Source organism: Thalia democratica, chromosome 2 (assembly GCF_965202585.1).
Source record: "Thalia democratica chromosome 2, ktThaDemo2.hap1.1, whole genome shotgun sequence".
NCBI classification, from domain to species: Eukaryota; Metazoa; Chordata; class Thaliacea; order Salpida; family Salpidae; genus Thalia; species Thalia democratica.
In genome coordinates, this window is record NC_139166.1 from 45180700 (window position 1) to 45206967 (window position 26268).

Genomic DNA, 26268 nt, shown 5'->3' on the forward strand with positions numbered 1-26268 from the left:
TTTGAGATAAAGCTGGTTGAAGTCAGAGACTACAATGGTACTAATCAAGACCCCCCAATACCTAAAATGACTTCTAAAGGGGATTTTCTTTACTTTGAAAAGATGTCAGGCTAAATTGGTATCAGTCAGGCTAAATGAAAAAAATTTCGCGCACGAACCCTGTAATAGTTAGAATCTAGCAGAATAGTTATAATTTAATGATTTTTTAATGAAGTTTTTAAAGATTAGTGTCCTCTTGCGTACGTATACGAAACTGTTTTAATAAAGTTTTAAAAGGTGTTAGACCAACCAGATGAAAATTAAATTTCATTGTAGAAAGACTTGAAATCATCGATGGGCATAAAAGAGGAAGGCATGAAGGAGTTAGCTGATACAATTGGTGAAAATGAGAGGAAACTGGACAAACTTCTGAAAGCTACAGCAATTGACACAGAACATATAAAGAAACTAGAAAACCAACTTGAAAGAGGTTTAATTTGTTGTAGCGTTAGTTTTATAACTTGGAATAATATGATTGTAATGTATATATATATTTAAAGACTTTCGAGAACAAGAAATTGGATTTATATTTATTTTTTTTTAATTTTAAACTTGTTAAAAAACTCTTTTATTTTTCTAAGTGCTTGTAAAGGTTTATTCGGTACCCATATATCTGAATTTTTCATTGCTTAAAATGGGGTTTCTTAAAAGTTGTTTTATTTATAAGGAGCATGTAAGGTTGTGAAAATGTAGGTATAAATTTGACTAATAACGAATTTAATAACTACTTACGAAAAATAGACATACTGACAGAAAATAAGTAACTTTGCACCACATACTAAGAAGTTTTACTAACTAATTAAAAGTATCTAATGTTACATTTGAAGTTATATACGTTTTCAAAATATGTTGTTTTTATACAAAAATGATAAAATATATTTCACCTCTTTTTAGTTAAAGTGTATAAAGAAGATTTTATGGTATTTATGTTATTTTATTTTTAAATCTAAAAGTTTTCTTTAAATCCAAAAATGAATTTAATACTTCAAATGAAAAACTTCAATGTGTTTTTTATGCGGTGTGCCTTAGAGCCAAACAAGATTAAACTTTTTCCTGAAAATAAGTTTCTTATTTGTGACAAAACAAACACTACAATTGTAGCTTATTTTTTCATTATGTTGAGCTTTTGTTGTTGTTGAATTTTGCAGTTCTATGGTTCTAAAATTTCTTTATTTTAGCGTTTTTTAACAAATTTGTTTGTATTTTTATATTTAATATAGTTTGTTCTTACACAAAATAAATAAATTTTATTTTATAGTCGTTCTTTTTTTTGCTGAAGTTTATATTTTTACTGAGTGATACATAGGTATTACTTTTAATCTTAAAACTTTGATAATACGTCTAATACAAGTATAAATTAAATTTAGTTATTAAATAAAAAATAAAGCTTACCTTAACCTAAACTAGTTTTAAATAATAAGATGTTTATACATTTTAAGACTTTACGTTGAAAGCTTATACGGTATTTTGATTTTATACTATATCATCTTGACTAAGTAAGTACTCAAAAAATCCAAAAGTCAATTTTTCTCATGTTTTAACGCTTTTAAAATAAACTAAAACACGTTTGAAGTTTCGTTATAAAAGTTATTTTCAATATAAACAATGACGTCACAACTGCAGGCATGACGTCACAGGACGACGCGCTGAGGAACGAGTTGGAAGGAGTGATCGCCGGTCTCCATGACTACCTGCGCAACGTGCGCAAGAAGGCCGACGATCAGCGGCAGCAGTTCGATCAGCTCCTCCAGGACAAGGAGGGGTTGATCAGGAGGCTGGCGCGATTGGAGGAGGAAAAAGCGAGGTTGGAAGCCGACATTGACGACTACAATAACCTGCAACAACAGGTGAAAATTTACTAGTAACTTGTTTAGAGTATAAATTTCTTTATGTTTCTAAATTTCAACAACGTTCTGTTTTACTACAGTTCTACTGTAAACTATCAAAAGTTGGCCAAACTTATCTGTAGCTTCCTTTAAGGTATAACATTTATTCGTCTTACAAATGGTTATCGTACGAAATCAGATTTGAAACTTAAAGTTAAGCTGGAACTTAGTTTATTAATTCATAAAATTGATATCTCATACCCAGCCTAATAGTTATACTGTTAAACAAATTGTTACTTTTACTTTTTTAACGTCCAATAAACTATTTGAACAAATTTAACAAAAAAAGGATATTACAATTAAGTATTATTATGAGTGAAACATCAACCGTTAGGTGTCGTACTTAAGCGACTTAAATTTGCTGTTGGAACGAACGGAAGACTTGAACGACAGCATGCGGACCCAGCAGGGTTTTCCGCCCAGCAACCGCAAACGGGGTCCTGTGTGGCCTCGCGCCCTCAAGGTCGCATTGGACGAGGGTGGGGCCAGCGCCGACCAAGTTGACCTGGCAACCAAGTTAATTGTAAGCATCTGTGACGCAATAATTTGTGACAAAATTTCACAGCTTTTAATTTGGAACTTTTAATTGAAGTGAAAACTTGTTTAGTTTCAAATTTTTATAGAAAATAATTTGCACAAATTTATGTCATGTCTTGTTGTTTTAATTGCTATAAAAAAACTACACCTTAAGTTAAAAGCTGTTTAGTTTATTAAGTATGTACTTTTTTGTTACAAAAATAATATTAAACTATTTATAGCACCCCTTGTAAATATAGACTTAATTAAACGTTGTTATAATATATTTTTGTTTAGTTTTTTCAAATATTACAAAAAAATATTAAGTTAATACATATTTTGTTAGAAAAGTTCTAATAAAGAATTCTAAATTCAAAAGCTATCCGTTTAATTTTAAAAACCTTGTTTTTTTTTTTTGGAAAGTTTATCAGGTAATAAATTTGTTTAGATTTGATAATTTATTATACAAACACAATAATTTAATGAAATTCAATGTTTTAAATACAAAAAATTGTTAGATTTATTAACATCAATAATTTTTGAAACTTTCATACTGTTTTTCTTAAAATCTTAAATTAATTAAAATTAATGCTGTTTCAAAATAAATTAATTTGATAATTGTTTTTCGTTCAAATTACAAAAAATCTGCTGATGAAAAATAGTATTACAACTAGTACTACTACATGATTCAAATATATGTTTTAGATTTTTAATTCACAGTCGTATATATAAGTTTATTGTAGTTTTATGAATTAGTTTTATGTGTTGTAATATCTTTACTAATTTTATTCAAAGTAGTAGCGACTGACTAAGTAATATAATATGGTAATCGAACCCCAATTAAGTGAATGAATGCTCAGTTCAATAATTTTAATAATTTTTTCAGTTTTATGCACCTAAGCTTCAGTTTTTTATTTTATAACTAAAGTAATAAAGTAGACTTGAAAATGAGTAATACCAGATTTTGCTCGACATTTTTCCTTATATAGTTACTCAAAATACTTTTTTTTTTGCTTTTTTCTTGAATGACCATTATATTTTTGTCATGTTTTTTTAAATAAAAAGTTTTACTAACTTTTCATATATTTTCATTAAGTTTTTCTTTACAAATGTACATAAATTAAAAATATTCTGAAAGATACTTGTAACAAAGCTAAAGTTTATATTATCAGTTATATAGTGTAGGAATCAATTTAAAATCAAAACATGACTGTTATGTTGCAGCTGAGTGCTCTTAACGAGTCAATGAACGAGATGCAAGATATGAACAATTCGCTACAGAGGCAAACCAATGACAAGTCTGTACAAAAGGAACAAATTAACAAGCAACTAGATGATGCTAAAAATAAAATCAATCAGTGAGTGTAACGATTTATTTATTTGTTTGTTATTAAGTTAATCTGTGAAATATTGAAGGTTGAACAAATCGATTCAGCAAGCAGAAAAAGACGGAAACTCGAAGAAGTCGGCTCTTGACAAGCAAACAGAAGAACTTGCGAGATTGAAGCAGCTTCTTGATGACAAAAATGAACAGTTTTTGGACTATGAAGATGAAATAAAACGGCTCAATGTCAGTAGAAAAACTGTTTTAATATTATTTTAGTACATAATGTGTTTTAATAAAAAATAAATTGTTTTCTGCTGAGTCAAAGTAATATATTTTAGTCAAAAAAAAGAGAGTTATAACCAAACAGATAAAAAAATAAAAAACATAATTACAACTTAAATATTTTTAATTTAAGAACTAATTTAGTATTTTTTCCTTACAAATAATAATATGGCTGTTGTTTTTGTTTTGATTTAAATGTAGTTTCTAAAAAATATAATATATATTTTATTTCTACTTACAACAAGAAGTTGATTCAGAAAGCATTACAAAGCTATAAAGACTTTCATTTTAAATATTACTACGCGCAAAATTTTGATTATTGCACTAATAAAAAAAGTTGAATACAAATAACTTTTTTCTAATCATACCAAATTCTTTTTAAAGCACATACCCTTAAGTCTTTTGATATAGTGCGAAAATTTATATAAAATACTTTTACGTTTAAAGTTTTTCTAAAAAGTATAAGTACATTGTCACCACAGGCTAACAACTTGGATATGCAGCAAGAGATGGAACTGCGCGAAGATGGGTTTAACGAGACACTGGGTGAGATGCTCCGTCCCCGCGACATCGTCAAACGAATCAACAAGTTGAGAGGCAACGTTGCTCGTGGGGAAAACCCTGTTTTGAAAGAAGACGGTGATGAAGTCGACGGAGCGCTCAAGAATTTGTTGGAACTACTCAACCAAGTTATAGGTTTAAAAAACAAACTTGTTTATATTGTACGTATTATTACTTAAACAAGGTTGTAATTGTTACAGCAAACAATTTCAATCTGTCATTTTTGAAAAACGATAGTTTTTTTGACAATTTTTGTTTATTTAAAACTTTTTAATTCAAAGCTAGATAAGTAAAATTTTCAAAAGATGATTGCTTGAAGTTTAGATATAATACTTAAGCATACCAAGAAGTATCTTTTATTATTTAATTTTTAATATGTTTTCTTTTAAGTGTTTTTTTTTGTTTAAATTTGTTTGCGTTTAGACAGAGAAAGTAAAGAAAAAGGAAATGTAGAAAGAAAGCTAAAAGATGTTGAGACAAATGCTGAAAATATGAAAAATAAACTCTTAGATGTAAGTCTTGGTATTTATAAAAAGTACTGTTATTTTTACCATTTACATTTATAGTTTCAAAAGCTAAATGATAAAATAACTCAATTTAAAACTAACGAAATTAGAAGCATCATGTTTTGATTTTTTGTTAAAAAAATAAACAAATCAGTTATGTTTCTATTTTTCCTTTATATTCACATTCATTTGTCGGAAAAAAACAAAATATAGCAGGAAAATCAACTATGTTGAGATTACACTACTTAAAGTTTTCTAACTAGATCTTTTATAAACTTTGTTGTTTACAGTTACTATCCAACTGTCTTGATCAGATGAAAAAGCTATGTCCAAACTATAAGGTTTCATTCATAGGTATTTTATGATACCCCTCACAACTTCTAATAATTTTTGTCACAAAATGTTAATTTGATTTTACACAACTAGTTAGGCTAATTATTTTGATAGTCAACTAAAATACTTTAATTAATAAAAATAGCTACAGTATTATCAGTTTATTTAAATACATATTCTTTGTTTTAATCAATATACATGAATATTAAATATTATGATACTTGTAACCCTTCACAAAATTACAATGTCGCAAATTTTTCTAAAAGTTGTAAGAAGTTTTTATAATCCTTAGAAATAATTGTGGTAATTTTTTAAACAATGTTTTATATCTTATAGAGTTTTACTTTGAAATTTAAATGTTACTTTGCTGGTTTAAATTATTACATGTTAAATATTCACTTATGTTTTTAATGGTTATGTTTTTTATGAAATTTTTATGAGCTTTGAATTCAAAGCCTATTTGTACCAGTACAGTTTTGTGTTATAATGCTTTATGTTTTGTGCTATAATGCTTTATGTTTTGTGCTACAACCATACTTATTTTTTCAATACTTATAATTTACTTACTTTGCTGTAGTGACAGTATTTATTTTATTATGTATCTTAATCAAATTAAAACAAACTTCAGGCACAAAAAGAATACAGAGACGCGTTAAATGCGGCAACTCAGGCGAAATTAGATGAAGCGAAAACTCAGCACGAGCTAGATCTCAGTCGGAGATTGCAAGAAGTAAAATCACTGAAAGAAAAATTAAAAGAGGTTTTATAGGTTTTTATATTAAAAGATAATATCGTAATTGTTTTACCACAAAATTGGCACAGTAAAGTTACAAGACATTGTAGAATCTATTTGCTGAGTAGTTTTAATCCTGTAAAAGTCAAATGCAAAAGCCTTCAATGTTAAAACGTATTTGATATTTAAAGGACTTACTATTAATTAATTAACACAAGTGTGTTTTGTTCTATGTGATTAAACATGTACTTACATCACTTTGGTAAATAAGCTATACTTACATTTTAATTAAACTTTTAAACACACTTTTATTCTAGGCGGAAGAAGGCGGTAGGGAATTGCGTAAAAAGTTAGAAAAAGACAAAAGAAATAAGGAAAACGAGGAAAAGTTGAGGAAGGAACGTGACCAATTGCTAGCTGATAAGTTAGCATTAAATGTTTTTTAGAATTTTTTCTAATAGAATATAGAATATTATTTTACCATATCGAAGAAAATAATTTGATGAGTGACTTTCTAATTATTTAGTGCGCAGTCAGAAAATTTTAATGAACGGTAGCTTTTATTTATTATTATGTTTGTTACAAACCTAAAAAAAAATACTTTTTGGTAACCTTAAATTACATAAAATCTCATCTTTTTTTCTATATATTTAAATAGTTAAATTCTTGTCACAAGCTATCAATATATGAAAACTTTAATTTTACGATTTCAAAACACAATATTTAAAATATACCATATCACGTTTACTTACTTTCGTGTGTTTTAAATATTCGCAATACTTTGTAATTTTTAAGTAGACGCGTTTACCGAACAACATTACGTAATTTTCTTTACATACATTTTGTAAAACTATAATTGCAACATAGTAATTTTTCTAAATAATACATTTATACGTCTAATCTTTCAAAAACGCCTACTACATTTATAAAACATTTATTACTATTATACGAAACATTAACGGATAGAACTGATGCAAACCTGAGAAGTTTGCGGCGAGAATTGGAAAAAGCCAAACGAAAAGCAAAAGATAGAAAGAACGAAGACGAAAGAAAAATGAGTCAAAACAGCAAAACTATCAAAAATCTGAAGAAAAAACTTGAACAATTAGAAGTAAGTAAACAATATATAAATATTATTTGTTTATATGAGTCAATCTTTAAACGTACTTTGATGTTACAATTATTTTATTATTTAAGTACTGAAGCATTAAAAGTTATAACAAACTGTTTTAAAGGTTTCATATAACTTTTTTTTTTAAGTCTAAACATTTTTTTAGTAAAATTTCAAATTTTATAGGTTAAATTACTTGAAAAAAATATTTTAATTTTAATTAGATATACGAATGTAAAGAGTTTAAAATTTAAAAGAAAAAATTGTAAGAACTCCATCTATTTAACATTTAAACCAAAATTTAAATTCTCTTTATAAAAAATTATTCTAGTTTTAATTATTTTATAATATTGTTTCCTGATAAAAAAGTTAATTATTTATAGAGTAAGTTAGTTATGTCTGTAACAGTTGAAGAAATAAAAAACATTTGACATAAATTTAAAACATAATAACAGCACAGCACTTAGGTTTATATTTTACTAAAAAATAAAATTAATAATTTAATATCAAGATTTTACATTCTGTTTTACTGGTATTTTTAGATTGTTAATTTATCTAAAATTAACATAGTATAAAAAATAAATAAAAAATAATATTCTTCTATTACTACTTATATGTTTTTTTATTATTTCTTAGCAGAAAAAAAAATTTAAACACAGAGTTATTCGGCTAAATATTGCGTAGTACGCACAATGCGTACTTAACTGGTAGCGCATATCTAAGAAATGCGTACTTAAGCGGCAAATTAGAACAAAAAAAAATTGTGAACCCCCTTTGAAAAATTTCTAGACACGCCCCTGGCACAAACTACGACAGAAGATTAAACTATAAAAGGATTTTCTATTTAAAACATAGAATAGTATAGTAACTCACAATTTAATTTATGAAGTAATATACTATCCAAGAAAGTATTATAGTTTGTATTTTTAACTTTGCAGTTTGAAATAATTCAGCCTTTTTTTTTTTTAATGTAATTAAAATAATCTTAAAATATAGTTCTTAAATTTATATATATATTTTTTGACTACTTAAATCCACTGTTTTTTCGTTTTTATCTTAAAGTTTTTAATAAATAAGAATTTTTAAACTCAATAAAAAAAGTTAAAAACATTATGTTTGTGTTTTTTTCTCTTAAAGTTTAGTGTCATTTTTACGTTGTATTTATAGCAACCAACTTGTTTAAAACAATTAAGTTGTGTTTTTATTTGTGTTTACTAAGCGTTTAAGTTTGTTTGTATTTACACTTGGAATTTATGACTTCTTTTATTACTCAAAAGTTTTGATTTAAGTTTATAGAATTTGTTATCTACCTTTGTAGTTACCATTAGCTTATAAAATACTTTATGAAGTTCAGAAAAAAAAAGAATACGCTTTGTGCTACAGAATATTGATTATACATTTAGTTAAAAGTTAAAAGTGTTATTTTTTTTAAACTTTCGTTTAGTTATCATAAAAATAAAATTTTGTTTTTTTATTTAACTTATGTGTTAAGTTTTTAGATTTATTCCTATAAATTAGTTTGATGTACAATAGTAAAATAGAATGAGCTTAATAAATGAATCAAAAAAGAGTTTTTCTCAAACAAAAAATGAAAATAATAACAAAAAGGTGTTTAACTATTTTAATCTATCTTTTTGTTATTCTTTCAAGTTATTGAATAGTTTTATAAAAAAACATTATCCAGAAATTTAAAATTATATAATACTATTTGCAAAAAATAATATTTATAAAGTCTAAAAAAATGATTTAATATATGTATATGTTTGAATAGTTTCAAGGTAAAAAATTTAATTTTTATATAATTCAAAATACTTTACAAACTTTTAGGAAGACAAGCAGAGAGAGATAGAGGAGGGAGAGTCGGCAGAAGAGGCAGCGAAGAGAGCTATGAAGGATCTGCAGAGAGCAGAAGACGAAATTGAAGCTCTGTACGATCTCTTGCAAGCCTATGAGAACGATGTTAGTTTTGTATTTATTTTTTATAGGTATGTTAGTATAGTAATTACCAATAATAATTTAAAATAAGAATGTTCAAAAAATTTACAGTTTGTTAAATAGTTTTTATTTAATAAAAGTAGTTAAAATAATTAATTAAACTTATTTATTTAAATAATTCAGATAATCATACTAACAGTTGTTTCAATTCACATGGTTAACTTGAGTTTAAGATTTTTTTTATTCAGTGTGATTAACTTATAATACCTAAAAATTGAAAAAGTCAAACCAACAAATTCAAAGTAGTTATGAAAAATATAAGCATATTTTCATATACATTTAACTCAAAGTATTGGTTTTTACTCTGTAAAAGAAGTTACAAACTTGATTTTTGCTGATTAGTATTTTGTTAATATTATTTAAATTAGTTTTTTGAATTTATAAGCCAATTAATAGTTTAAATAGATTATAAAATACTAAAATATGTTATTTAAGGGTGGTGCAGAACGCAGAAAAATAAGGAAGTTAAGAAATTCATTGGGAAAACAACACAGGAGTGTAGACAGGCTGAGAAATAATTTGCGGAGGTGCAAATATGACAATGAGAACGAAGTTAGTTGATATATAAACTTTTTTTACGACTCTGTAGGTAAGAAGAGTAAAATCTGTTTGATCGGTATTTTGAAAAAAAAATAACTATCTTTATTTTCAAGTTTTTTCTTTTGAGTCCTCGTATAATGATGTTGTATTTGTTTAAATGAGTTTTTATAGTTAATAGTGTGCACAATTTTTGAGATGAAATAACTGTCTAGCTAATTATTATATATAAATCTGCAGGTAAGTGACTTGTTGAAGGAGATCGACTACCTTCGTCACAAGCTATCTGCTTTCAATTCAAACGCGCGAGCACTGTGGCCCTCAGCTATTTGCTACACAACTCCGAACATATCTCCTATAAAATATGTCCCTCAAGTCTACTCTTCTCCACTGCACAGGGAAAGTTCTCGGAAAAGATTACAGTTTGAGGACACAGAAGAAGGTTATTTATTTTTCATTATAAAAGTTTTATAGTTTCTAGCAAGCTAAAAAGCTTATACCTACAAGTAATATTTCCATACATATTTATAATTTTAATATTGTAAAAAAATTTTTCTTATTGAAGTATTCGAATTTATTTTTTCTGTTAGTGTTTTTTAAAGTTATTTTTGCAATTTTAACTAAATCAGAGCAAAACATTTTTTTGAAAGGTTTTGTAAGTTTACTTATCAAGTATTGTATTCTATTTGCTTCGATTACTTACTTCAAAAAAAATCTTTATCATAATTACATTAATTTTAAAAATAAACAGATAGTATACGCACAATTAGTGTAGGCCAACCGGGAATTATCAATATTGATGAGTATGGAAACCCATTCATAGCTCCGTTTAATGGACTCTTCTGCAACGTAGCTGAACATCACAAACTAGAAGATGACATTTCAACTCTACAAGTATGTTTGCTTAGTTTTTAGCTTTCAAAATAGTTAAAAAAATATTTTAGCTGTGTAAATTTTATGAACATGAAGCATTAAAAAATGCTTGTGTTTACAGAACAAATTTTTTATTAACTTTATAAAATTGCTTAATTAACTTTAATACAAATACAACATTAATTGTTAACTTCTTTTGTAATACTTATACAAAATTCAATAAGTTTTCTTTTTTTTTTGCGTAAATATCTTGTATTTAATATAAGTTGTTAGTCATCAGTTAGCTGCTTATACTATAAACAAATATTTTACAAACCTGTTTGCTTTAAAACTTTTCAGCCTTTGTAGTTTAGCTATGTTGATTGAATTTCATCAAAATTTTGTCAACACTTACAACAGGAAGAGCTAAAAAAGAAAGACGAGTTGATAAACTCGTGCCACTTGAAGATCGCTTCTTTGGAGCAGATAGTCGGTCCCGCGGAAGAGGCTCGCGTGAAAATGGAGCACCTGAAGAGCCTGATCTCGGATCACGAGCTCCACGTGCACAAGTTGAGGAGAGAGGAAGAGAAAGCCTCTCTCGACAAGATGCAAGTTGAAAATCAGCTGGTCGACCTGAGAGCTTCGCTTGGAAACAAAATGAAGAAAAAGTTAGCGAGCTTGCTTAAGCTTTTATAGAACAGCAATTCTTAATATTTTTTCCATATTTTACCCTTTTATGGAAGATTATCACCAAGTTTATCCCAAATATACAGATTTTATTATTTTTGGGGTAATTATTTTTTTTATGATACTTATGCTTATTAATTATAAAAAAAAACTAAAAAAACTAAAGAGCTTATTTACCTAAAAAATATTACAATTGAATACTAGCTTTTAAATTAAAAAGACAATTTATAAACTTTCATTTACATTATTCTAATCAAGAAAATTTACCCCCTAAATCAACGGAATTTACCCCCAAGGGTAAATTTACCTAGGTTAAGAATCGCTGCTCTAGAATTTAGTGACCGCCTTATGAACTAATAAAAATTTTCATTTCCAAACTTAATCAAAATATTCAAAAAAGAAATACTTAAGATTGAAGAGAGTTGGTACAATCAAAGGAATACTACCGTTTGGTGATATTAAATCATGTGTTATTCTTAGGTATTAAAAAAGTTATAACTTTTTATTATAATTATTTCGGAAAAATGTATTTTTTTTGTAGAAATCAACTGGAAAACAAAGTAAACCAGCTGATCGGTGAACTGCACACCGAACAGCAGCTGATTGAACACGAGCAATTGCAGGAAGAACTCGATAATTTAGAAAGGTGCATTGCGAAGAAGAAGAAAGAACTGCGCAAGATTGAAGCGCTCGTTCGGCAACAAACAGCAGAAGCAACCCAGCTCGAGAAAGAAGTTTGCAAATTTTCTTTTTTGTAATATGTTTTACGGTGGTGCGAAATAGATCAGTTTAATTTAATATGAAATTTTTTCTATCAGTTTTTAAATTATGCTGCTTGAATTCAAAATAATAGTTCTCAATCTAGATGCTCAGTTTCATATAAAATCCATCAGCGCATAGACTATTGATTTTATTTTGTGTTTTATTAAATAATAAAGGTGCAATTTAAATCAATAAGTTTTAAATTAAAACATGATATTTTTACGTAGGCCGCAGTTTTGAAAAAGAATAACGAAGATTCTTATGCAAAGTTGACGGAAACAGAGCAAGACTTTGAAGAGTTGGAACGGCAGAGTAAAGAAGCGGCTGGTAAGTTGCTACGAGCAAGAAATGACGTACGTCAACTAGAGGAAGAAATAAAAACTTTCGAAAGCAGTAAAATAAAGTTAGATGATCAGTGCAAGCAACTAGCGAGAGTAAGTTAATTTTTTTTTATGATTTACAGTTATTTACTTAGTTTTGAGGTAGCATACTTTTTTTCTTCATCTTGATGATTTCTATTTTATTATTATTTCGAAATAATGATGTTTTTATTTTAAAATAGAATATTAAATGTTATTATTGTTTTTAGGTTGTTAGCAGCAAAGAAGCTGAGTATACAGCTTTAGAAGGTAAAACTGAGCAAATGACTGAAAATCTTGAAAAACTGCAAACTGAGCTAATTGTGACCGAAGAAAAAGAGTCGGAGAGATTTAATGCACTCAAAGAAAGCGAGAAAGTTTGTAACTAATGATTAAATTAAATTTCAATGTTAAAAGTATAAACCTATAAATGTTTATTTTCCAGATCTTAAACGACAGAAAACTTGAAATAAACAGTTTTGAAGATCAAGTTGGCTTACTCAACGACCAAGTTAAAAACATTGAAAGATCAATAGGAAAAAAATCGACCGAGCTTCAGCTTGTACAAGTAATCAATATATATTTAAACAAAGATATTAAACTATTAAATTACCTTTGTTAGTTAATACTTCCTAAGCTTCAAACTCCAAAAATTTTTTGCTCCTAGCTCAGACAAAAGTAATCGAATATTATTGAAACTGAAATTTTTCAGGACAATTTGGAGCAAAATCAAAACGAGCTGGCTTCTGTTTTGAGCCGAGGCAGAGTTGAAGTGGCCGACAAGCAGAAGAAGATCAAGGAGCTGCGGAGGAGGGTGGAGGAATTGGAGGAGAGCAAGGAAAACGTGGGCAGGGAAGTTGGAGAAGGGAGGAAGGAGCTGTGCGCGGTGAAGGAAGATGTCGATGAAGAAAACAGAAAGCTCCATCAGATCGTGTCGGACGTGATGAGGTTGGCTGCTGTTTTGAGTCTTTGTTCGGTGCGAAACGTAGTTTTGCATTTTGATTTTTTCACATGTAGCAAAATTTGTGCAGTTTTTTAATGAATGTTTTAGTAGTTATCAGACGATTTTTTACTTTAAAAACATGATTTTTTAAAACGTTATAACAAAAGTTCATTTCAGATTTAATTTAAACAAGCTGCCTCTGTCGTATGCTATAAGAGTAATAAAAAGTTTAAATATAAAATTATATGAAATATAATACTTAAAAGGTCGTTAAGAGTTTATAGTTTTTAGAAAGGAATTGTGTTTTAAAAGATAAAAAAAATGTTAATCAATAACCATCGCAATTGCTAATCATACCCTGTAATTGACATAATGTATATCTAAATGTATTTTAAACAAAGAAATAATCGTAATTAAAATTTATAATTTTTTCACTTTATTTGTTAAAACACAGTAAGTATACAAAAATAAATCATGTATTGTCAAGTATAAAAATTAAAAAAAATTAAAAAGTTAAAAAAAAAAAAACTAATAATTTATTTTTTGTGCAATTTATTACAAAGTACAACTGCTAAACTCTAACTTAATTTTTATCAGTTTAAATTAATGATTATAATTATATTTCTATTACTTACGATTTAGTTGTTTGTTTTTACTACGTTTACCTAGGCTTAAATCAAAGCAGTGTTATTTTTACTGTATGCTTATAGTTGTGCTTTAAATTAAAAAAAAAAGTTCGTAGTATATTCTCATCAGGTACTTAAAATGTATACATGAATTGGTTTAACTTTTTTTTCAAATTTCAACCTTAAGCTGTTAAAAATGTATGTTAAGTTTTTACTATTTACACATTATTTCAGAGAATGTAAATGCTTATTCACATGTTGTGTTAAAGGTAATTCTTTTTAAAAGAGATTAAAAATAAGTAAGTATAAGTTTTTAGCTTGAAATACTTTACTAAAATCAAGTTTAATCAATCAAAAATTAATGTATTTTGTATACCACGCAATTTTAAGCGGCTGCATGAAATACAAAAGTTCTTTTACGTATATATATGTTTAGTAATTAAAACTGTCAAAGAGTTGTTTATGTTCTTTGCTGTGCATTTAAATTAAAGGTACTATTTTTTCAGTCAATGCCTTCATTGTATCAAAGTATAAGTTTTAATACTTATATAAGTTGTGAAAATTTATCCAATTATTTTTCGCCCACAAGTTTTTTAAGGAATTTATGGGGCAAAAAAGTCATGATCTAGTTTAAACATCTAAGTAGATAATATTAATCTAAAAATAAACTAGTTTAACCTTTGATTTTGTTTTGGTTAAATAAAATAGTTTTTAATTTAATATATACAAAGTTTTTCTACATGCACTTTATAAAAATATTTCTATATACACTTTATTAAATGCCATAAAACTTGGAGTCTTTGAAAAACTTGGAGTTTGACAACTAAGGCAAAAAAAACTAGAATTTTGAATAAAAATTATAAAAAACCTGGAAAAAACCTGGAATTTCAAGCACTTTTAAATGTAAAATGACAAAATTTTTATTAGATACTATAATCTATCGTGTACATTCATCTTTTCTTTTGTGTGTAAAAAAAAATATTTTTATAAAATACATTTGAAATAGCATTAGCGTATTAAAAAAAGATTTTTAAACTATGTAAAAAATTTTTTAAACTTAAATTTAGTTTTTTACAGAAAAAAAACTGAAAAAAATTCAAAAAACTTGGAAAAAAAAATCAATAAACCTAAGGCAACACTGAAAAGTATTAGTAATAGTCAGCTAATATAAACAAGATTTTGGTTTAAAAAGTTATTACATTTGGAAAAAGTTTGCAATATACTTAATATTTTTTAATAGGCGTTATACACAATAAAAAGTAATAATGTTTATATATACTCAACTGACAACGTTTCAGTTGAACAAACCATTTAAACTTCAAACGTTGTTAGTTATATTAAAATATAAGTTTATTTATTTGTCGTCTTAATAAGTAAAACAGCTCCAAATACGTCTAAGTATATTTTTCATCTTTAGGACTAATATTTTTAGATGTTATATTTAAGTTTACTTTTAAACTAAATTTTCTATAAAGTTGCTTATTTACGTTTTGTTGGGATTTCGAAAGTATAAATATAGATCTCAATGTTTTTTGTGTTTGGAATATGTTCCAATTTTTTATTATCTTTAAAAATAAATAACTTCTAGTTTTTACCAGAAATAAGTTAACTTTATTTTCAATGATAAAGTTAGGCGAAAGTTTGTTAATCTTTTTTACATCTATATATGCTCAAAGTTCTAGCATTTGTAAAACACTAAAAATTAAATTACACAATTTGCTTAATATAATCTATTTATCAACTGAAACAGGCAGAAATCGGAAATGAAGCATCTTGTGGAAATGGTGGAATTGGAAAATGAGGAGCTTGCGAGTGTGAGGAAGCAGCACGAGGCGAAAGTTGAGGAAGTGAAGCATCTGCAGCAGCAAGCTTTCGAGGGCAGAGACGAAGTCGAACGGGTGAAAAGTGAAGCGGACAGAAAGAAAACCGAAGTTGATAGATACAAGCAGGTAAAAATAGTTAAAAAGATAGATAGATTCAATACATTTAAATTGTATACTTTTATTTAAAAATTGAAAACAAAGTTTTTTGTGCGCATTTGTACAGTTTTTCTATTGAAATAAGAGTTAAATATTTTTTTACATTAAATTTTATTACTTCACTTATACTACCCGTTTATAGGTTTATATGTATATGTTGATGTAAACAGTTGTGATATATGTTTTTAAACTATACCTATTAATAACAAAACATTTTTTATGACGATTAGCTAGGTACAATTATTATTAAAGGTTCAAAGCTAACAAAAAATAACTAACATAGACATTAGAAAAAGTACGAAATAACTTGGCGTGTTCTGAAAAAGAAGCAGACACTTTAGAAAGCACTGTTAACACATTGACCAAAGAAAAGGAATTATTAGAACAGCAAAACTTCTCACTGGATGAAAAGATTGAAAACGGAAAAGCTGTTAGACTTTAATAAACTGCTATAAATAAAATCTCACATACAATAAAAATTTTACGTCGTTTTTGTTTGTATGACTTTGATACATTTCAAAGATAAACTGATAGATTTTAGTTAAAAATAGTTAAAGAAACAATGAATGTGTGTTATTGATAAAATCTTTATATATTTTTTAAGTTTAGAGAAGTTTATTATTTAAGAAGTTAAGTTTATATAATTTTTATTATTTAAATTTTAACATGAAAAACACAGTATTAACTTTATAAAATATTTAATATTGAGAATAAAAAGAGTTTTATAAAAACAACTATCAAAGGTTTAAGATTAGACAAAAATCGACAGTGTTTTATTAGGATTTGTCAGAAATCAAAGATAACGTGGACAAAGTTCGTAAGCAATTTAAAGAAGTTGAAACTGAGCTAAACGAAACAAAACAAGAATTGTCAAAAATAAAAGATGTAAAGCACGGCTGCTTAAAAGAAGTGAGAAAATAATTTTACCTTGGCTTATACTCGCCTAACTTAAATAATAAGAAAAATTTCATCAAAACTTTTTAATACCTTTATTTGAACTATTTTATTCATAAGTCCCTGCCAAGTTCTCATGTTTTTAAATCTAAAAAGTATGACTAAATCATGAATAAGCCTTAACAACTCATTGTCTTATTATAGTTATAAAGTATGAATATTGTATTTCAAATTTATCTGTAAAACAATAACAATATAGTTTTACCAAATATATTAACAATAAAGCTCTAGTTTTGTTTAATTAAACACCATATTTTACAAGTTTTGTTTATCCTCTTAATAGTAAACATTTTAAGGTTTCAGCACTAAAACAACAATCGTCTGACTACAAATCCGAATTAGATTCTTACGCCCTGGAACTACAAGAAACTAAGGACCAACTAAAACTAGTCGAGCAGGTTCTATACTTTATATAATCCAAAGTTTATTTTAACTTTATTTTGCTTTGAAAGTTAAACAAAAACTAGTACAGTGTGAATTTTTAAACATTTTGCAGATTTTTAATAAATTTTTTAGTTTTTTGTTTTCCAAACGTTGTAGAACCGTGTTTCAAATCAAGTTTTCCGTAATTTGGTGTAATTTAAACATTAAATAATTTTATGATAGTTCGACTGAAACTAGTTTCATACTTGCATGTTTTAGGAAAATCGAAATCATATTCGTTGTCGTGATGACGTGTTATTGGAAATTGTGCGCTTGAATGAACAAATTACGTCATTGCGTCAGAAAATTGAGTTGCTTCAGAAAAATGAAGCAGCAAACGCTGTTGAAGTTGAAAAATTAGGAGAAAAATTAATTAAGATGAAAGAGGAAGTAATTAAAAAAGAAAACGTTAATTGTGTTTACTTAATTTTTTAGTTTATGATTTTACTAGTTTTATAATTGAATACAGGTACTAACGTAAATCTTGTTTTAAAGTAAAATCAAAACTTGTTAATTTAAATTTCTAAAAGTGAAACTGCTCACTTAGCTTAAAAAATTAATTTTTAGATGATAAAATATTGGTTAAAAAACACGTTATAACTTTATTTAATTGGTGAATTAATTCTATATAGCTGTTTATATGTTTTGATTATAAGAGAAGTGATGTAAGTTTAACAAAAAATTTAAAAATAGTCAAACAACAAGTAATTATAAACATGTGTTTAGCATTTTCGTATGAAACAAACTGTATATGGATATAAAACAAACTGTATTTAAAATTTTAATAAAACTTGTATTTAATTTACAATCAATATTTAGAGACAGATCGTCTAAAAAATACTTTTAATTAAATTTTTTAAGTTTTAAATTCTATCTTAAATTTTTGATAACTTAAAATTTCGTAACAAGTTCAAAATATTTAACCTATTTATCTATTTATTAAAAGACGTAGACAATTTTCTTTAAACCATTTTTCATCAAAACATTTCTTCAAAACGGTGTAATCAGATACTAAAAGTATGCGTATTAAAATCTTACAAAGTGAAATGAGGCATTGAATATCAACTAGCTCAAAACGTTTGTATATTAATTTCAAGTTTTAAGCTTTAAAGACTTTTTATGTTCTCCTAGATATTTTTCACCTAGTATTCTAAATAATCTAGGAAATGGAGATGATTCAACAAAACATTGACCTAGAAAACAACAAGTATTTGAACAATATTAACAAACTGAAGGAGCAAGTTTCTAATTTAAAGTTTGAAGTTCACGAAAACAAAATCGAAGTTGAACAGCTACAATCAAAAAGAGATAGTATGGTGCATGATATGGAAAGGTAAATAATAAGTATAAAAGTTGGTGCACCACAATTCAAGTTCTGAACTTTTCGCACTTCGCTCACCCCTGATTTAGAACGTTATCTTTAATATTTTTAATTATTACTCTACTATATGTTTATTTTTATATCAATCCGTTTTTTCTGTAACAACTTATTTTTATCTGTTAGTTTTGTCAACAGTATCACTTAGGCATTAAAATCAATGCGTTTAAACAGCAGACAAGCAATAAAAAAACGAATATTTTTTTTTCGAATTTACAAAACCATAAATATTTTTTTGATTAAAAATACAAATTTATACAACAGTAATAGCTAATTATTAAAAAAACTTACGTAAAAAAATTTACACTACTACATATTAAACTTAAACTTGTACTGTAGTACAACAGATCAAAGGCTTTTCTTAAAGTTTTAGTTAAGAAAAATTAAGCATTCAAAAATCCATTGAAAAATCTGGAGCACATAAAAAACAAAAAAAATTCTCAATAACATCGTCGAGGGACTTATTATTTTAAGAGAGAAGATTATAGATTTAAATTTCTTAAAACTATCGTGCCCACTTGTAAAGTTTATAAGCATCATTCCATATTGTTGCAACCATTAAAAAAACTCTAGTGGCCACTGGCCATATACATTAAAGATTATTTTGAGTTTGGTTTTAAAGTGTTAAAAACTGCACTAAATAGTTTAGGTTTTACATTTTTACATATTCACAAAATTACAAAAGTTGTCATTGTTTTAAATAGCAAAAAATGAAAAATTTCCTTTTTTTGTGGTTTAAAAGCTGCAAATCTTTTTAATTTTTTAATTTGCTAAACACACAAATAGTTCTAAGTTCGCCATAAGTATATTGAAATTTACATTTAATTTCAAATATTTAACTTTTTTTATTATTTATTTGTTTCTCATTTTTGATTCTCGTTTGTAAAACATTATTTTTGTTTAATTTTTATAAGATAAAAACTTAAAAACTTGTACTTAAAAAACTAACTGTGTAATATAAAAATAAATGCTGTAAAAACTTACATTTCATTCTGAACTTACTTGAAGTTTTTATAATATTAGTTTACTTTTTCTTTGCAAGTCACAAATTATACAAAAACCTAAAAAGTTATAACCACAAAATTAAAAAACAAATCGACCTAAAATAAATCAACAGACTAGGAAGAGTGAATGATAAATTTATTGATTTAGAATCTAAATGTTCCAAAATTAGACAAGAGCTTGAAAAAAGCGAACGAGAAAATTTAACATTATCCAGAAACAGTGAAGCTATGCAAACTACAATAAACAATCTTGAAGATGATTTGCGATCAGCTAAGAGTAAATTAGTTGCGGAAATTCAAAATTTAAATGAAAAGGTATATATGTTAAAAATAAAAATGTACATTTTGTAATATTTCTCTATTTCTGGTTTATATAGGTATTTTAAGAAAATGTATTATATTTCTTTTTATCAAATGATTGAGTGTTAATAAAAAAAGTTAAACGTATTATTTTTTCACAAAAAAATTCTTTATACTCTAATATCTTAAAAATTTATCTTAAAACTATTGTTTAATAAAAAAACACTTTAAATTTTTTTTGTAACGCTAAAGTAATCAGTTGGTTATGCGTTTTGTTTCAACTGAATTCAATAAATTTACTATGTACATAACTAAGTTTGTAATACTAAATTTATAGTATTTTAAAATTTTGACTATGTTTAAGTTTTTTTGTACAACTCCAAAGTTAAAGTTGTGTAGAATAACACAAGTAGTTTTTAAAATAGCTTAATTAATTACTACTAAAAGTACAAATTCCATTACTTAAGAAACATTTATCTAGCTTTATACTAAAGCAGGGCTGCCACAAGGTCAGGAAAATCAGGAAAAGTCAGGAAAAACTAAAAAAATTACAAAAGTCAGGAAAAAATGGGGTTTTTTGAAAATAAGTCAGGAAATTTGAAAAAAATTGAAAAAATGTCAGATTTTGTCAGTTCAAATTTTCAAAATTACTTATTTTCGAAAGCCTTTAAATGGTAAAAAATCGATTAAAAATCCTTTAAAGTCAGACTAAAACTGCAAAATTTTTCTAGAAATTTACAAAATTACTTAATTTCCAATGCCTTCATCTCGTAAAAATTGATAAAATATCCTTTATAAAAATGCAAAATTTTTCTATTAACATAATGATCGAATTCAGCAAAAAAATATGTTGCTTTAACCTGTCTAAAATTAAGGTTGAAATCTTTATAAAGTTTCAAGTATTCAATTATGTATTTTAAAATAAGTTTAAATTAAAGTTTGAGTGAGAAACGTCAGGAAATTTTTCTCAGCTTGATCGGTGGCAACCCTGCTAAAGTAACTGTGTCCTCAAAGTTATGCTAAACTTTTTAATTAGCTTTGCTTTTTCTTATATATTTCAAAAGTAACTTCAAAGTATTTATAAAACTGTATATGAATAAATTGATATTAATTAATTTTGTAATGGGATACGCTGAAACTATTTTAATGCTAATTGTTTGCAACATTTTAATATGTAGGTTTTAAAAACAAAGCTATAAATCATTGAGTTATGTGCCTTGATCTTTATATTTACAACATACCTTTAGTGAATAAGTCAGTTAGTTTTCTTACCGCAGTTTCTCAGATTTTGTATAACTGTAACATAAGTTTTAGTCATATTTTACTAGTAAATTACATTGTTTTCGCACAACAACATAATTTATAAAATTTTACGAAGATTGCTTTGTTAGAAGATCACTCTACCAGAGATTCAAAAGAAATCAAATCGTTGGAAGGAACAGCCCAGGAACATTGCGACAGAGCTAATCGCTTGTCCAAAGAGCTGAACAACATTAGACTGGAACTAATTCATCAAAAACAACAGCTTCGGTAATTTGACGTTTTATTTAAAAAAGTATATTACATTCAACTGTTTTACTTGAGTTATTTGAATAAGTAAAAACAAAAAAAAAAACCATCAGTTTTTACATCTAAAATCCATCGAAAGTTTTAAAGATCCTAAATAAGTTTTAGAAAGTTTGAATTATCAGGTATAAGGAGGAAGAGTTCCTGAAGCAGGTGCGTGAAAGCGGTCAAGTGGAACGAAGCTTGCGTGAGGAGGTCAGATCGGCCCATGACCAACTCGCTTTGATCATTTCGTCCAATAGAAAGTTGCCTGTAGATGATTTGGGAGAACTGTACAAGAAGCAGCGGGATATGCAGAAGAAGGCAAACAAACTGAAACAAGTCAGCTGAGTTATTATTATTTTAAACAGCTGAGTTGTTGTTTTAAATTTTTTTGGTGAAATACCTGTTGTGGGAACGTGTCAAAAATGTACGAAGACAAAATTGCACGAGGTTACTAAATTGTTTGAGGGGAATAAATTGCACGAGGGCAAAAAACTGCACGAAGATACTTTTGCACGAAAAAAAAATTGCACGAGGGAACAAAATTGCACAAAGACAATTTTGCACCAAGGATCAATTTTGCACGATTTGAAATTTTGCACGGAGGGTCATTTTTGCACGAGAGTAAAAAAAAGAAAAAAGTTACTGACCGAGGGTAAGGGTTAGGGGTAACAGTGATAGTAAAATAAAAAATAACTAATAAAATTATTATTATAAAAAAGAATAAATAAAAATAAATTAATTAAAAAGAAAAAAAAATCTATAGACCGTGGGTAAGGGTTAGGGGTAACAGTGATAGTAAAAAAAAAAGAAAAAAAGAAAAAAAATAAAAATAATAATAATAATAATAGTAATAATAATAATAGTAATGATAATAATAATAATAATAATAATAATAATAATAATAAAAAGTTACTGACCGAGGGTTAGCAGTAACAGTGATAAAAAAAAACTAAAAAAACTAAAAATCAATCTGTGAAAAAATGTCTCCGTGCAAAAGGGTCTTTGTGCAAAAGTATCTTTGTGCAATTTTGTGCCCTCGTGAAATTTTGCACGCTCGTGAAAATTTGACAGCTACCCACCTGTTATACCTGTAAAAGGTTTAAAATTACGTATTTTTTACTAGCTTATCTAGTTTTCCTTAATTCCAGTCCGAGAAACTTAATGATTTAATGTTGAAGATTTGTTTGGCGTTTACTAATTATTTAAATTTTTATTTATTTAAAAAGTCATTATACAATACGTACATGATTTTAAATGTATATGCAGTTATATACGCTGTATAATGTATATATGGCTTTTAAATTATATGATAAGACTTTAGTAATAGAACTAATTGCTTAAATTCGCTGTAGGCTTGAAAAAGTCTTGCAAAAACTGATCGGCTTATTTAATACACACTGAGTGTACAAAATATTTTGTTTAAAAAACTGCATGACATATAAATCAGTATCAAATCTAAGAAAGTATTAAAAGTATTACTTTTTTGAGTCATTTCCTACTTCTACTATATTAAGCACTCAGACTTCAAGTATTTAGTTACTATATTTATACAGTTTTGCATTCAAGTAATAAACTATTTGGTAATAAAAAATAATTTTCTTACATTTAATTTTATAAATGTTTGATAATAAAGTTTGTGTTTAAATGTATTGCATACTTGTTATAGTATATTTATTTAAATGAAGGAAATATTATTTGTAATTTTACAAATTTGTAAGGTTTTACAATACATATTTTTCAAAATAAATACTTTACACACTTTTTGCAGCGATAGTACTACCGAATAACTTATGTTGACTCTAATAACACTGGCTGATAACATTTTACCTAAAAATACTTTTAAAGCTGTTTAAAATATTAACAATTTTGTCTTAATGATAGTTCGAAAATAAACACAAATTGACATAGTTAATTATGAAACTTTATTTAGTACAAAAAATTAGTTCAAAAATTTGAAGATATAGTATGAAGCTTTGTTTTAACCTTTACTCCTTTTTAAAAAATGATGTCAAACTCGTAGTAGTAAATGTTTATTTTCCAAAGTTAGTTGTTAAAGGTTTATGTTAGACCTATTAAAATAAGTAAATAAACACTAAAAAGTTAAACTGTGTGTCAGATGTTTGTTTTCTAAATATACAAATAACTAAACTTTTCTTTCAACTAGTTTGTTTCAGTAGAAGCAAGTCCTTAAGTTTTTATGCGAAAAAAGACATTTTTATTGTAAGTTAAACTTCAAAAAATACTTAAAAATATTTTTTTTTTTACAAACCACACAGATTGATAGAAAGAAAAACCCAGATACAAGTTCAAATAAAAAAGATTACGACTTACAAAAATTGCAAGATGATTTGCAAAAGCGGCAAGAAGAAATAGCTTACCAAATTAAACAAAGAGTGTGTTTTTAATGAACATTTTTACTAAACGATTTGATTGCATAGAATATAGTTTCAAGGAAAGCAAAACAACTTTAAACTTATTTAATACGCTATCTTACTAGGCTTTTAGATTACATTTTTTGTAACTATCAAAACTGTTATCTTATATGTATAGTAAGTAATAAAAGCTCATGTAAAAATTAAATTTTAGTATTTCCAGATTACTTTAGATAATATTATATTAAAATAAAGTTTCAAATAGTTAGTATTAATGAGTCAAATAGTAATAATATTTAACTTTTTATCTTATAACCATTGGAAACTATTTAAATAAGTTTGTGAATTGCATAATTATTAGGTCAACAGGCAAAAGGAACAAATAGAAGCAAGACAAAAACAATCAGAAGGAAAACTATTATCACTTAAGAAAAAGCTTGATAATTTAGATGAAATTGTTAGTTTTTTTTTGAAAGTTAAAATTGTAAAACTTTTTTTTTTATAGTTTTTTTATCAACATAGTTGTCTTTAAGCAAATGAATAGATATCAATGTGGTTTGACTCCATAGGAACCAAAATTTACGTCTTGATTATTTAACTAAATTAGCTTTTTTTTACCACACAAAAATTACTACAAAACTTTGTGAACAAACTAAATTTGTACTTTTTAAAACATTATTCTCTCCATATGTTTTATTTACTAATTAGTTTGTTTTAAATTTAATTTCAGGTTAACACAAACACATCAGTGACTAGAGACGATAATTTATCGGACTTGTAAAACCATAGTTCAATTTTAAGAACAATATTTTTGTACTTGGCTTCTAAATAATTTACTTGTATTTTTACCTTTAAGCAAAACCGTATTTTCCAATTTAAAAATCTGTTTATTTGTATTTTCTTGAAATCTTGTATGATTTATTACACTGTGAAAAGTAATTATGTGGATCAAAGTGCCTAATATACTTTCTTTGTTATTTCGAATTTTTATCCATCCTTTTGTTGCTAATGAATTTATTATTTTGTTTATGAATTAAGTTTTTTAACTTTTGTGTTTAATTTTATGTTGTAAGGTGCTTCTTCATTTGTTATTTAAAATACTTCTATAACAATAAAGTAACTGTGTTAAAAAAGAATTATAGAATTGTTATTACTTTGTACAACATAGTAAAAAGTAGGTGTTTGGACAATATAAATCTAAAAATGCTTATTGATGGTTCACAAAAGTATTATTTTTAAGTATAAACAAAAACAGCAGGTTATATAAATTTAGTTTAATCAAAAATTTATTTTTACCGCATATGCTACTTTGAAGCAACGTAGATTACTTTAATATGCTTTAAATTTAATGCGATTACTTTTATGATTAATGGTTATGATTTTTACAAAAAATATCTATTTAAAAGTTTTAAATTCTGCCTCTACGACTAAAAATAAAAATTTAAAACTTATTTTTTTTAAAGACTAACTTGAAAATCAACTAGCTGTATATGCTTTTGACGTACTAGATCAGCGGTTCTTAACTTTTTTTTTCATATTTCACCCTTTTATGGAAGGTAATTACCAAGTTTGTCTCCAAATATACAAGGTAGTGTTTAATTTTGAAGAAAAAAATAGACTCTTTAAATATATAAGAATGTAAAAAACTAATTCAAGATTACAGTTAAAAACTAACTTATAAATGAAAAACAAAATTAATTTACATAACTTGTACTAAAGAAAATTAACCCCCTAAAACAAGGAAATTTACCCCAGGGGTAAGTTTACCTCAGGTTAAGAATCGCTGTACTAAATCAAGCTAATAAATTTTTATAAAAATCCTTGAGACAATTAAAATGTTTAAGTAAACTTTTAATTTGAACTCTTTGTCTTTTTAGACATATCTTTTAAATAACGAAATCCAATATACATATTTTGTATGTCCAAAAACTTTAAACATAATACAAATAATGTTGTTAAACACTTAAAACCTAGCTTCTTACTACTATAGTTGTAAATTTTAATTTTCTATAGTTATAAAACAAGATAAACTTAGCAATTAGTTTTTTTTTATATTCATACAAATTAGCTTTTAAAAATTATTAAGTTTCATTTATAACAATTGCAGTGTAAAAGTAACTTGATGAAGTTGTTAAAAAATTTATAGTTCGACTTAAGTAATGAATTTCGTTAACAATGTATACAAACTATTTTTCATTAAAAATGTTGTGCGATTTAACGCATCTGTAGAGATATGAAATACTAAATAAACT

At 26.2% G+C, this 26268-nt stretch overlaps 1 protein-coding gene across 1 annotated transcript in view; it reads left to right on the forward strand.

The window, feature by feature from the left end:
* Positions 1 to 25087, forward strand: part of LOC145830279 (uncharacterized) — a 39447-nt gene extending 14360 nt beyond the window's left edge. Inside the window, exons 13-43 of the mRNA XM_082938233.1 lie at positions 316 to 469; positions 1663 to 1886; positions 3666 to 3799; positions 3858 to 4011; positions 4533 to 4746; positions 5035 to 5123; positions 6079 to 6210; positions 6501 to 6607; positions 7150 to 7294; positions 9122 to 9253; positions 9725 to 9841; positions 10067 to 10268; positions 10578 to 10720; positions 11099 to 11346; positions 11907 to 12099; positions 12355 to 12561; positions 12717 to 12863; positions 12932 to 13054; positions 13199 to 13434; positions 15806 to 16004; positions 16318 to 16464; positions 16815 to 16943; positions 17285 to 17386; positions 17631 to 17819; positions 18575 to 18744; positions 19907 to 20108; positions 21472 to 21623; positions 21785 to 21980; positions 23921 to 24037; positions 24378 to 24473; positions 24747 to 25087. Coding sequence (XP_082794359.1) covers positions 316 to 469; positions 1663 to 1886; positions 3666 to 3799; positions 3858 to 4011; positions 4533 to 4746; positions 5035 to 5123; positions 6079 to 6210; positions 6501 to 6607; positions 7150 to 7294; positions 9122 to 9253; positions 9725 to 9841; positions 10067 to 10268; positions 10578 to 10720; positions 11099 to 11346; positions 11907 to 12099; positions 12355 to 12561; positions 12717 to 12863; positions 12932 to 13054; positions 13199 to 13434; positions 15806 to 16004; positions 16318 to 16464; positions 16815 to 16943; positions 17285 to 17386; positions 17631 to 17819; positions 18575 to 18744; positions 19907 to 20108; positions 21472 to 21623; positions 21785 to 21980; positions 23921 to 24037; positions 24378 to 24473; positions 24747 to 24797 — 4851 coding nt within the window. The 3' untranslated portion in view covers positions 24798 to 25087. The remainder of the gene's footprint in view (positions 1 to 315; positions 470 to 1662; positions 1887 to 3665; positions 3800 to 3857; positions 4012 to 4532; positions 4747 to 5034; positions 5124 to 6078; positions 6211 to 6500; positions 6608 to 7149; positions 7295 to 9121; positions 9254 to 9724; positions 9842 to 10066; positions 10269 to 10577; positions 10721 to 11098; positions 11347 to 11906; positions 12100 to 12354; positions 12562 to 12716; positions 12864 to 12931; positions 13055 to 13198; positions 13435 to 15805; positions 16005 to 16317; positions 16465 to 16814; positions 16944 to 17284; positions 17387 to 17630; positions 17820 to 18574; positions 18745 to 19906; positions 20109 to 21471; positions 21624 to 21784; positions 21981 to 23920; positions 24038 to 24377; positions 24474 to 24746) is intronic.
* The last annotated feature ends 1181 nt before the right edge of the window (positions 25088 to 26268 follow it).